The following is a 12818-nucleotide window of genomic DNA, read 5'->3' on the forward strand; positions in this document are numbered from 1 at the left end:
GCGGTAATGCCAGCCAAGGACATAGCCAGAAAGTACCGCTTTCCCTCTGGATTTTATTTTATTTTTTTTTTATTTTTTTTTTATATTAAATAAAAGCGCTTCTGCACTTTTATTTTCTTTAGCATAGAATACATTGGGTCATCTTTTATGAATAAAAATTTTGTCCAACATTTTTTTACATCTTTACAAATACCAGTTGGTGTTGTGTTGTATTGTCTGCAGGACTAGTGGGGCCAGCATGCCTCGCAACAGTCTCATGTCAGGGTTTGGAGGAAATGAGAAGATCAAAGATGCCAGACCTCTTCACGATAAATCATTTGTTCAGCAATGCATCAGGCAGCTTCATGAGGTAAAAGACGTATATTTTTTCAGTCTGTAATCAAAAGTATATAAATACAAAAGGCTTGAATGTTTTTTTTATTATTATTATTGAATTCCTGTTGATAAAATATGTATCACAGAGTAAAATTAAATCATCCTTTGACCCTTTACTGACACAAAAAATGAAGTTGTTTTGTTTTGTAGTTCTTGACAGAGCAAGGTTATCCAGGCACTTTGTCAGCCAAAACTCTTCAGTCCCCATCTACCAAGGAGTTTGTGAAGATGTTTGAGTTCATTTATCGCCAGCTTGACCCAACTTTTGAGATGCCAAACTCTAAAGTTGAGGAGGAGGTTCCGGCTATGCTTAAAGCTTTGGGGTAACACCACTTTATTTTACTGATGGCAGGGATTTTATGTATATTAGAATTACTTTGTTCATGTAAAGTCTTTACAGTCCCCTGTAGATATTTTGACTGTAGAAAGAAACTGGTTCAAGGCAATCACGGGATGCTAAAGTTTAAGGCTGAATAAATAAATTCATAAAACAGTAAATGTAAAAAAAAAACTAGAGATAACCATAAGAAAGGCAAAAGAATACACCAGATCTGTGTCATGTCTTTTAACCCATTATGTATGCTTTATGTCTTCAGTCGTGGAACATTTTTGACTATCCTCCTCTTTTTGTCACAGGTATCCATTTGTTCTCTCCAAGTGTTCAATGTATTCTGTTGGAGCTCCCCATACCTGGCCTCAGGCCCTGGGTGCTCTCATGTGGCTAATTGATACTGTTAAGGTGAGAAACTAATCAAGTAACCAAATAATAGGTGTTGCTGCCTAGTGCTTCTTGCTACTAGTTACCTGGCTGATTGAATGTCATTGCTGCTCAGTGTTTTTCATATTCAGAGTGTCTGTGTTTCAGATTAACTGGAGCTTAATGAAGCAGGAACTGCTGTTCAGCGACTTCTGTGAAGACAACGACAACATTGAGGAGGGGGCTGAATTTAACAAGGTGCCATGTTAAAATGGTGTACCATACACCTGCTGCTAAAGTCAAACATGAAATGTTCTTGCTCCAAAATTGCTCCTACAGTTGTGTTTTTGTCTGCAACGGAGATGGTAAAATCAACTTTATTTGGTCAAAACCTTTGATTTTAATATTCAATATCCATGTTTGTATGCAGCTCTTCCTTGATTACACAGCTGAAACGTACTCAAAGTTCATGCAGGGTGATGACACATTTGAAGATGAGGATGAAGCATTCCTCAGCAAACTAAGTATGCACAGCAACTCCATTAAAATGATTGTCTGTGTTTTAGTTTTAATCATTATGTGAAGGTCAAAGATCAAATTTAACTTCCATGAAAATCAAAATAAATCTCATGGAAAAATCAACAAGAAGTATGTTGATGTGTCTTTACAGAGAAGCTTTACAATGTGGATGAAGCCCTGCTGGTCTCAATGGAGGAAAAGCACAGAATACTCAGTAAGGAGGTTGAACATCTGGAGAAAGAAAATCAGACGGTAAGATTTTTGTAAGGACACATCTCACTATTTATACATTAGTTTAGAAGATCATGCTATTAATATGTACAGTGAGGGTGAATGTAAAACAAAACTTAGAAATGGAAAGAAGACTTATAGGAGATGTAAAGATGTGTTGCTGTAAAATATATTATTTTTGTCCTTGCGTTGTTTGGGTCCTTGGCTGCAAAGGTAACTGTTTGTCTCCTTCTGGGCAGGACCGTTTAATGACCAAGAGGATGGAAAGGGTGAAGCTGCAGGCAGATCTCAAGAAACTCCAGAGTTATCGAAGCAGCCTGGATTCTTTTGAAACCAATCTCGAAAATAAAACTTCAGAACTGAATAATGAGCTGGAAAACAGCGGTAAATCTCAAACCACATACTGTTGGCAAACATGCCTTTGTCAGCGAAGGCATGCATTAATATTTTTAACACAATTAATGCATGCGCGGCATGACAAGCCCCATACATCCCTGATTTCTGTTATGATGGCGGGACGTGGAGAGGCAAGATGTAAAAGATAAACTGGCTGGCTTAATTAATAATAATAATTAATGGAGCAACCCATGGACGCTGCCCCCGTGGAGAATGAGGGTGTATTAAAACACACTCTTTTCCCAGTAAGAGGGTTCCACACCCGCACTTTTCCTGTATTTTTTACGTTTTTTTATTTATTTATTTTTTACTTATCCTGCATTTTGCACCAACATGTTTGCTCTAGAGGATCTCTGGCCGTCTCTGTTTGTGCAACAGCTGCTTCCTCCCTCTTCTCTCATGTTCCGTGAATCATGACAGCTGTTGGTGATCGTCTGTCGTTTGTTCATGGTTCAGCTGAGAAGAAGGAAACCAGCGGTTCATGGTTCACAGCGTCACATATTTACCTCAAAGTATTGTTTTTGGCAGGACCTTCTTTAATACAGTAGCTGGCTGGTGGTACACAGGGTTTATAGTCCAGCAACAGAAATTATCACCATGGCGACGGTTGGTGAGATGATATTCTGTATTATGATCTAGAACATGGTAGAGAAAAGTACGTTGCATGCTGCATTTACTGACCCTTGGACATCTGAAGTTTACCCAACAGAAGGTCAGTTAACACTAAATAATTGTAGCATTGCCTCGTTCTGTTTACACAATAAAGTAAAAATGGGAAAATTTCAGGCGTAGTTGCGAATGGTGATTAATCAGGATTAAAAATTTAAATCAGGGTTGTCCAAAGTCGGTCCTCGGGGGCTGCTGTGCTGCAGGTTTTCAATGTTTCCTGCTTTAACACACCTGACTCAAATGAAATGGATCCAACAGCCAATTAAGTTTAGCACAATTACTCATTAATTTGAATCAGGTGGTTTTGGAGCAGGGACACATCGAAAACCTGCAGGATTGTAGCCCTCGAGGACCGGAGCTGGACACCCCCTGTTTTAAATCATTTGACAGCCCTATTAAGAATTACTTTGGTACAGCATTTGTAAACCAATATTATACTTTACAGCCACAAAGTAATCAAACAGGTCAAAATGCCAGTTAGCACCCAGCTGCCACGTTTTTATTCACTACACCCACCATTCATGTTGTCTTGTACACTCATCGAGTCACTCAATCTTAGTGACACCTGTTTATTTTAAGTATATTTTCTTAACACACGAAAGGACTGCACTTGGTTTCATGTATATCCTGTCGTTCTGTAATTCATATAGTCAGTCATCTGCAATCTCTGAAGCATGAGAGGGATGAACTGCAACAAGTCCTGCAGAACCAGAAATTTACTCCTGCTGATGTAGAGAGGATCAACAGAGAAAAGAGGGAACTCCAACAGACCATCTCCACTCTCAGCAAGTCTCTTGAGGATGCCGAACAGTACAAGTGGAATGAAGAGATTGCTCTGGCAAAAGTTAAAGAGAAGGTACTGTATGTACCTGTAGTATGAATGAACGAAGGAAAACAACAGACATAGATCTTTACTATTTTCCAACTTGAGGAATATTTGCAATGCATCTGTTCATTTTTATTTAGTCTTTGCTCCTTTTTGTCTTTTTTTTTGTCTCCCTTAATTCCAGGCCGAGTTGAAGCTGGCAGAGTACCACAAGCTGGCACGGAAACTGAAGCTAATACCACAGTCTGCAGAAAACGCTTGTGGTCAGGATTTTGAGATCAGGCCATTTGAATGTGGAGCCAGCAACATGCTTCAACATAAAACACAGATACAGGTAGTTAGTTGTAACTTTGGAGTTTATAATATAAGCTGTATGATTGTTAAAAGTAAGATTGTTATATTTCTTTAAATTGTGTTTTATCATCGTTGCGATTTGTATTTTGTGCTGTAGATGCTTCTGAGAAAGCTGATCAGTGATGTGGAGGAAGAGAACAGTCGGTTAGCAAACCTGAAGCTTAGCTTTGAGGAGTCTTCTGAACAGGTAACACAACTTTTCTATGAATGTATTATTTTTGTTTTCAGAAATATTGCATTTAGCAGCAACAACCACACCTTCACCAGATTTCAATGTAGTTTGTTTATTTGTTGCATTTATGTCTTTAGATTAGTTCCAACATAATAGACAAGTCCAACGACCTGAAGCAGCTCAGAGAGCAGATGCGTAAACTGGATGAACAGCTGGATTGTGAAATGCAGGTATGTGGAATTTGACTGTCCACGGTCTTCATCGTAGCACTGAAGATGAAATATTGCTCAGCACATGTGCTTCATAAATTTGTGTCTTCATAGGAGCTGGCTCGGGAGGAGCAGGAGTGGGCAGCAGAGATAGAGTCGGTGGAAAACCATCGCAAACTTCTTGAGAAGAAAGTTAATTATGGCTATGATGAGGCGGTGCAGCAACTGAAGGCAGCACAACAACAGTAAGCAACTCCTTGATGTTTATGTTGCATTAAGGATTCTTGATTATGCTGGTTTTAGCCATTTCCACTTTAAACAATGACACAGTCACATTTTCAAAACTCAGGATTTGTGTTTGAGCTTTAACTTCCTCACGTATCTGTTTCTGTTGCTGTTTGACACGGTACTCAAATGATGTAATAAATGCAGGCTCTACCACTGATTTTTCTGTGCCTAGTAGTCACTGTATATTCAGTTATTCGTTAAATATGCTGTTTTCTGTGTTACTCTTAAGTATTTGTTATGTGTCTATGATTGCAGGTAACTGTATGATTTTTAACTGTACTAATGATACATTTATTACATTTTGCACACATTCCTCAATGTAGTTTTTTTTCTTTTGTTTTTAACACTTTACTTTTTATGCTTTCTTTGTGACAGAACACAGGATCAATGAAGCATCTGTGATCTATTTAGCTCATTAAAGACTTGTGCTCTTGTCTTAAGGTACCACCTGGTACTGCAAGAAACAAATGAGGAGAGGAGAACTGTAGCCAACAACCTGGCATCTGTATTCACCACAGCTGCCAACCACCTATCAATTACTGAGGTAAGTGTCTCCAGATATTTAAACATGAACTTTCTGTCTTAGAAAATTTACTTACAAGCACACGTGTTAGTGCCTGCACACAATGAAAGCAAAGCAAATGGACTAAAGGACTTAAACACTGAACAGTTAACGTGCAATCAAAAGTTTAAAGTTTACCTGTAAATGTTAGTGTGTTTTAGTTATATTCTGACATGACACAAAAAGTCAGAATATGTCTAACTTTTTATGATAAGTGAATATGTTGGGAGGCCGTTGTCAGCTCTTTGTTCACTGTTGTGCACTATGCTTCCTGTACAACAGAAGTCCCTGGAGGATCTGCACAGCAGAGTGCAGCGCGTTTGCTCTAAGGCTGTAGAGGAAGACAAGGCTGCTGTACAGAAGCTGCGGGATACTTTGAAGAACTTCGTGTCGGCAGCGAATAGTTTATAAAAAAAACAAAACAAAAAAAAAAAAAACTGCAGGATAAAGATCTGTAGTTCTGCAGCTGAACTTAATTTCAAGGACAACGGAAGTGTGGATTTTCCCTTTTTTTCTTACTTTATTTCTGTCCTAAAAAACATACTGTTGAATTCTATTTTCATTTATTTGTTCTTTACAGGTTTTAGAAACGTTGTATAACTTTGTTGATGTACCCATTCACAATAAAAAAGTAAATACTCCATTTTAGAATTTATGAATTGAATGTGTTTCTCGTTTTCTTATTAGTCCTGCTAAAGGACACTGATAAATATTGAATAGCACAATAAAAAACAAATGAGGGCAAATGATTGGTCAGGATGTTATCTGGAAACCTTTCTGCAAACAGCGCTGCTCCTTCCTCTGTGCAGTCAGTCTACTATGTTGCATGAAAGCCACTAGATGGCAGCACACACCCGCTGACAACCACAACATTTGGGATCGTCTGCTGGGTTCTTTTTTTTTTTCTTTTTTTTCTCTACATTTATTTGTTGTGTTTTTTTTATAATTGTTTGGAGTCAACATTCCCATTGCATAACTGTCAATCTAACTTTATACCACAACAAGAACAAAGTCTGAGTCATTACATTTAGCTCTTGTAAACTGTAAGAGAATAAGTATTTTACACATCTGTACTTGGCCCTTCTGGTAGGATTTTATTCTGCATTTGTGAATTTATTTTAGGCATTTGAATAAAAAGCTAGTTAACGGAAACCGCAAGAGTAGTTTCCATTTATGTCATCTTTATCCTAGTTTCACAAAACAGCTTTGAAATAGCATGAAAAAAACATGCAAATGTCATCTGCTCAAACATGCCAGGTAGGATAAAAAAACTGGAAGTGGTACATACGCTATCAATCTGCAGTGCTTGTACACAGTTTTGTTTCCACCAAATCAAGTCTGTGTACTTTTTTTGTTTTCGGTATGCACTGCTCCGATTTCTCATGGTAACATGCATATAGTTTAAACTTAGATTGTGGTTTAATTCAGGTTTTCAGATCTTGAAAAGAAATAGAAATCTGAGAATATTCAAATCTTTTAATGTCTCCACCTCTAAACCAGAGTGTCCCAAACTGCTGGTGAAACATTTCTAGATAAAGATGTTCGCTTTCTCATCCACCTTCTCTCATTGGACACCGTGGTGTTGATTTATGATTTCACACACTTTTTCTACTTTTCTCACATTGTTCCACTTCCGAAGGAGCATCTGCACTGAACTCCTTACGCTGTTAAAACTTGTATGTCGAACAAGTGTATTGGAATTACACCTAGTTTATAATACATGCAGTAATTACAGCAGATGGCTGGTTGATGAGTCCTCTTGCAGAAATAATTAAGACAAAAGTATCTTCCTGTAATTAGAGCTGACAGCTGAACTGAACTCCACCTTATGTCACTACAGTAATTGTCTAAGATGTTTTTACACTGGGAACCTTTGAAAACCATCAGGGTTGTAAGCTTGAGAGAAATGTTTTGGCAGATGTAATGAGGACAGATGAGGTGACTGTAAGGGGCTCTGCAAAGAGGGAGAAAGAAAATGTGATGGGTAACTTCCACCACTTGCAGAATCCACCCTGTACCTTGCATGTGTGTGTGTGTTTCAGATAGAAAAAGAGTATGTTGGTTGGTATGTTAGAGAGGAGTGGCTGGGCCATATGTTAACAGCTGAGGAGATTTTATTCAGCAATGAAGGCTGGAGTGAGTTTATCAGATTGCATGTGGACAGGTGGTGTCCATAAAAGCCATTTTAGAAGACCTGTCTTTGAATGTGTGAGTAAATGAATGTCATGATTCGTATATCTTTGCACTCTCTAAGAAATGCACTTACATGGTGACTTCCATGCATCTTTACATGTTATGTAGTTTGTTCACAAATGTGTGTGTCCTGTCCTTCAGCTTGTGTGGGTTTGTTTTTTTATCATGGGTCATTGTATTTTAACATGTAGGCTCTCCATGAATTCTATACGGTGCGTCCCTGCAGGGGAAGTCGATGAGACATGGCTGAGGGCAAAAACTTAACTCTCCCAGGGAATATCTAAGTGTGTGTTTGTGTGTGCGTAACTCCCACATGGTCTCTTACTAGAAGAGGATACATGAGGAGGAAGACATAAAATGGTGAAGTTGAGAGCATGCAAGCTATAAGTTAAGAGTTATCTTGGTCCCTGTTCTGTAATTGGAGACAGGCAGACAGTAGATCACTGAGGTGTTACTTTGCAGTCTCATTACAGGTCGATCTTACTCATCTGCTACTACAACAATCTATTCTACAGATGGGAAAGATGGGAGTAGAGAAAAAGGATGATGATGATGATGATGAGGGAAAGTAAGCTCTCTCTTCTTTTCTCTCTAAAAGTTCTTTGTCAAAACACTGCTGCATAGCTGAAATCTTTCTTTCTTAGGCATTCATTATGACTAGCTCTGGCATTTCTGATTCCTGTTCCAGAAACTAATTGTCTCCAGACTTGGAAGACAAATCAGCTCCTGCTATTGTTGCGGAAAACACACAGAGAAATGGTCTATTCATTGTAACAACATTCCAACTCAAAACTTTATACCAACACAGTCACTTGAGAAGTAAACATGCAACCTTTTGTGACTTGATACACTGTGCAACGTTACTTTTTGTAAAGCACTTTTTGAGCTGGTTTATAACTGTGGGCCAGTGACCTCCAAAAATGTGCCAAATATCTTAGCTCTCCATGTTCTCCTGCAGTTTACACCCTTGTTTTGAGACTCAGACATATGACAGGCACCTAACTGACTGACAGACACATCAGAAGTGTTTGTGGAGTCAGTGACGATCCCATAGCTCCAGAGTCTGGAGTCTAACTCCATCCTCCAAGATGACAACGTTCTTCCCCACAGAGTCAGTACTTATAATTTATAGTACTAATAAGAACTTCCTCTTGTTCGGTCATGCTTTTGGTTGATAGTTTTCATAACAAGTCAATATCATGGCAACTTAGCTCCTATTATTTAAGGATAGGAAATTACTGGAATCCCTCTTGAGCTCCTCAGTAAAAGCTGGACAAGGTAGGCAGACATTCATTTAAAATTTCCTTAAACTAAAATAGCAGATGTATGAAATCAGCTGCATTTGTGCCTGTCAGCAGGTGTGTGTTGACAGCTCTACATGCACGCGTGAGGCCTGTGCGTCCTTCTTGTTATGCCTCCTTTGATGGCAGTGTGCAGTGTTGACATTATCACGGCTTCCTGTGATTTCACCACATGTTGGCAGTTTGTTTAGTGTTCAGCCTCCGTGTGAAGTGCAGCAATCAGAGTGTCTGTGGTCGAATAATAGATTCAGTGAGTGACCAGTAAGCAGGTTTTTCCATGTCTGTGTACTCGTAATTAAACTATAAGGCAAACGTAACAGCTTCTCAATGTTATTCTTTTGTGTCAAAACAATTTATTCACAGAATTCAGGATCCACTGCAGATTTTGCCAGATAGTAAGACATAAAGAGCTTCCCATGGTGATGCCACGGTCATGCAAAGCTCCTTAAAAAAAAATAGAAACATAACAGCTGGAAACCTTCTAGGGCTTCACGCAGCAGTTTTCTGTTAGTCAGAGCATGTTTTGTGGCTTACCCTCTCAGAAAGCTTGCTTTTAAATAAAGATAAATTACTTCAGTATTCGTTATCTTTCACTTTGTTGTCTCCAAAAGAATATTTATGTTGCATGTGAAACAGGATATGCCTCATGATTCAACTTAGAAAAAAAACACAATAAAGTAAAAAAAAAAAAAACATCTGGTGTATATACTGTAGATGTACTTGTGCAACACAAAAATATGTTCAATTCTCCTCATTGTAGAAACATTTTTGTCTTTTTCTTTCAGATTTTTTGGATATAAAAGATATGTCTTTATTTTCTGCTACTTCTTTCTCTTTTTTTATTTAAGAAAAGACTGCTAAGTGGCTACAGCTGGACACTCCTGGAGCCTTAAGAATTTTTGTTTGTCGTGGGGGGAGGGGTTTGGGCAGCACTCCTGACTTTGCCTGGAAATATAATAATATAATAATAATTACATGATAAACTATAGTTTTGAATAAGAAGACCTACCAAAATATTTGCAGCATTTTTTTTATTAGTTACAAATTCTGTGTGCCTAAATAGAAAGAAAAGAAAGTTTGGAAAAGAGGGTCTGACCTTCCCTTAGGTAAACCTCAGATGTCCTTGGGCAAGGGATTGCAGCATGTAATGCACTTCTGTGTGTTGTTCTCCATCAACAGTGCTGTTTTTTAAATATAATGCAGTATTTATAGCATCATCTCACCAACGGTCTGTGGGTGAAAATATTTCTTGTTTACATTTAAGAGAAACTACCAGCTTGTGTTTGTGTGTGTCCCTTTGTGCATGAGTGTTAACTGGTTAAATGTCTGAACACATACAAACAGATTATTCTTGAATGTAGATTTTTGTCACATGAGGAAAATGAGTTTGAGGGAATGATGTTAAATTTCAGCTTGCCTCACTCTCTCCTGGCATGGATGGGGTTATTAAGGCACAGTAAAGTCATGAGAAGGCCATTTTAGAGGGTGAAAGGTTGAAGAGAGGTTGTAAAGGGGCGGTGAATTAGAAGTTTGACCTGGTGGCATGCTGTCAGTCATTTTCTGGTTTAAAGGCTCTATTTCAGGGTCTCTTAAACTCAGGGGGGAACAAATGTCTGTTATGGAATCAGATGCTGATACATAACTGCGTAGATATTTTTGAGATCTTACACATGAGGTTTGGATTTGATAAGTTGCTTATAATGACAACATTGTGTACAACATATGCTTTATTTGCCCACTTCGCTGTTGAGGTCCTTTTACATGTAATTAGAATAATGTCTGTTTGTCTAATTTTCTCTCATGATTATCTACTTTGGCAAATCTGAAAATGATAATGCTCAGTATTTTCCTTAAAAGACATTGATGAGGAAACATTTGTAGAGTGCAAGAGGATTTTTTCCCATGTGTTTCAAAATTATGTAAAAGATACAGTACTCCCTAGCATGCATACATATGTGACATATTTATTTTGATGGCAAACCAGATTCAAATAAAGCACCTTCTCTTCTTAATATATGTTAAAGAGATTTTTTTTGCTCTTTTTAGCCAAATGCATAATACTGCAGGTTCTTTGCAAAGTTAATAAAAGAAACTGATGGAAAAACTGATTTAAATGAGGGAATAAACAAAAACAGGGGCTTAACTGCATTTCTGTGTAAACCTTCAAGTGATTAAAAAGTGAATTGCACCTCATAAAAGTACACTGGCATACATGAGCAGAGAGACAAAACACAAGCGCCACAGTAAGACAAAATTTGACATTTTTACATGATCAAAAATAGAAAAATATAACAAAGTTTTTATGAGTGTTACATTTACGGTCTACATTATACGGTCTCTTGAAAAGATGATGTGATGTTCATGAATGGTCAAAAATTTGAATCTGACCTTTTGAGTCCAGGGACAGTCAAAGTCCAGTAATCCCCCAAAACATATTTTGGAGTATGAATGCAGTGAATCTTAAAGCCTGAGTAAACAGATTAATAGTATTAATTAATTAATAGATTAATAATACTGAGTAAAGTAGAAATGATCTACGTTCTGACTTTGTCACATCATAAACAAATGCATTGTTACATTCAGCCAAACATGAAGGATTAAAACAACAAATCAACCAAATTTGGTGTCAAAATCACAGTAAGATGAGCTCCCGGATGCTTCCATGCAACACCCCGATTGACAGATCTCAGGTTAGCTCAAATGAAACACATGAAGCAAACAGAGTGGAGCTCACTTTACCTGCATCAAATTAAACTCATTCTGAAGTTAAAGAATATTTTGGTCAGGGTGGATGTGTCCTGCAAGGATTCAGCAGATGTACATCAAGACAGTGTGAGGACACAAATGGGGGAGTAAGTCTCTTATTGTTGGTGTGATTGAGTATCTATTAAACCTACTTGTGTCTAGTAAAATAAATGTAAAAGTACAACTGAATAATGAAATAGGCAGTCGATACTGCCCTCAGATCTCCAGAATATGATAACGAGTCTGTGAATACGTGTATGGTGATTTTGCATTTCAGCTGCATTTGTGAAAAACAGTTTTTCTTTTTCTCATCATACTTCTGTTTAAGTAAACAGCTCAAGTGCAAGTAACAATTTACTTCGGAGAGAGAAATGTTACGAGGCTAACGCAGTGTGATAAGCCTGTTTTAATGTTCCAGTGTTGGATGGGTACTCACATTAACAATCTGACTGCGTCATGGATTTGTGGTCTAAAAATCCTGAACAGGAACAGGCTGATGAAAAACAGTTAAACAGACTAAAAACACTGTTCTCAACCTTTCAATATGTTTTAAGCAATTGCTGTCTAACACAGAAACTTGTTTCAGTGAAAATTTATTTACTTTAATTCCGACCTTAAAGCCAAAGTCCAGTTTTCTCCTTGTTAAACTTTATTTTCATCCTTTTGAACTGACTGAAACACCACAGAATTCATAAAACTTGGAAAATGCAAAAGCCTCCTTACAAGTCCAGGTATAACTAGATTATTATTTGCTGTACATACTCACCCTGTCAGACCATATACTGTATATACTATCAATTATTGTGTGCGTGTGTTCTTTTTTATATCACCTGCGTGCTTCTGCCTACTGCCCCTGTATTGTTGCAACAAAGAAATTTCCTCACTGAGGGACTAATAAAAGTTTTCTATTCTTATTCTATTAATATTCTGTATAAGACACTGCTTAACTTAGACAGAGTGAAGTGCTTTCATCTGGGTTGATTCCAGTTTGGTTCAAATAATCTGTCATCCATTCAAGGTATGGTTTGGTAAATTATAAACCTTATCTTCTTTAATTCTTAAATCAATCCAGCTCTTAACCCTTTTTTTCATTTTTATATTTGGTCATAATCTGGAGTGTTTTTTCCAGATGGCAAACTTAAGATATTGCACAAACTTCTGATATGTTTCAGTTAAAAGGCTTAACTGCAGTCACAGTCACAGGCTGATAGAGGTAAGCCCTCATCACACATACTTTGCATACCACTGAGGTGTTTATGGAAGAAGCAGGAGGCTCCTTTC

The 12818-nt window shown here is 37.7% G+C and overlaps 1 protein-coding gene across 1 annotated transcript in view; it reads left to right on the plus strand.

Moving 5' to 3' along the window:
• ndc80 (NDC80 kinetochore complex component) overlaps positions 1-5962 on the plus strand; it is a 7976-nt gene extending 2014 nt beyond the window's left edge. The window contains exons 4-17 of the mRNA XM_041998486.1: positions 223-349; positions 526-698; positions 1012-1114; positions 1241-1330; positions 1503-1596; positions 1743-1843; positions 2062-2206; positions 3538-3743; positions 3898-4047; positions 4165-4254; positions 4377-4469; positions 4563-4693; positions 5178-5280; positions 5581-5962. Of these exons, the coding sequence (XP_041854420.1) occupies positions 223-349; positions 526-698; positions 1012-1114; positions 1241-1330; positions 1503-1596; positions 1743-1843; positions 2062-2206; positions 3538-3743; positions 3898-4047; positions 4165-4254; positions 4377-4469; positions 4563-4693; positions 5178-5280; positions 5581-5709 (1735 nt within the window). The 3' untranslated portion in view covers positions 5710-5962. The remainder of the gene's footprint in view (positions 1-222; positions 350-525; positions 699-1011; positions 1115-1240; positions 1331-1502; positions 1597-1742; positions 1844-2061; positions 2207-3537; positions 3744-3897; positions 4048-4164; positions 4255-4376; positions 4470-4562; positions 4694-5177; positions 5281-5580) is intronic.
• Positions 5963-12818: the final 6856 nt, after the last annotated feature.

The sequence above is a fragment of the Melanotaenia boesemani genome, chromosome 11, assembly GCF_017639745.1.
Source record: "Melanotaenia boesemani isolate fMelBoe1 chromosome 11, fMelBoe1.pri, whole genome shotgun sequence".
Lineage (NCBI taxonomy): Eukaryota > Metazoa > Chordata > Actinopteri > Atheriniformes > Melanotaeniidae > Melanotaenia > Melanotaenia boesemani.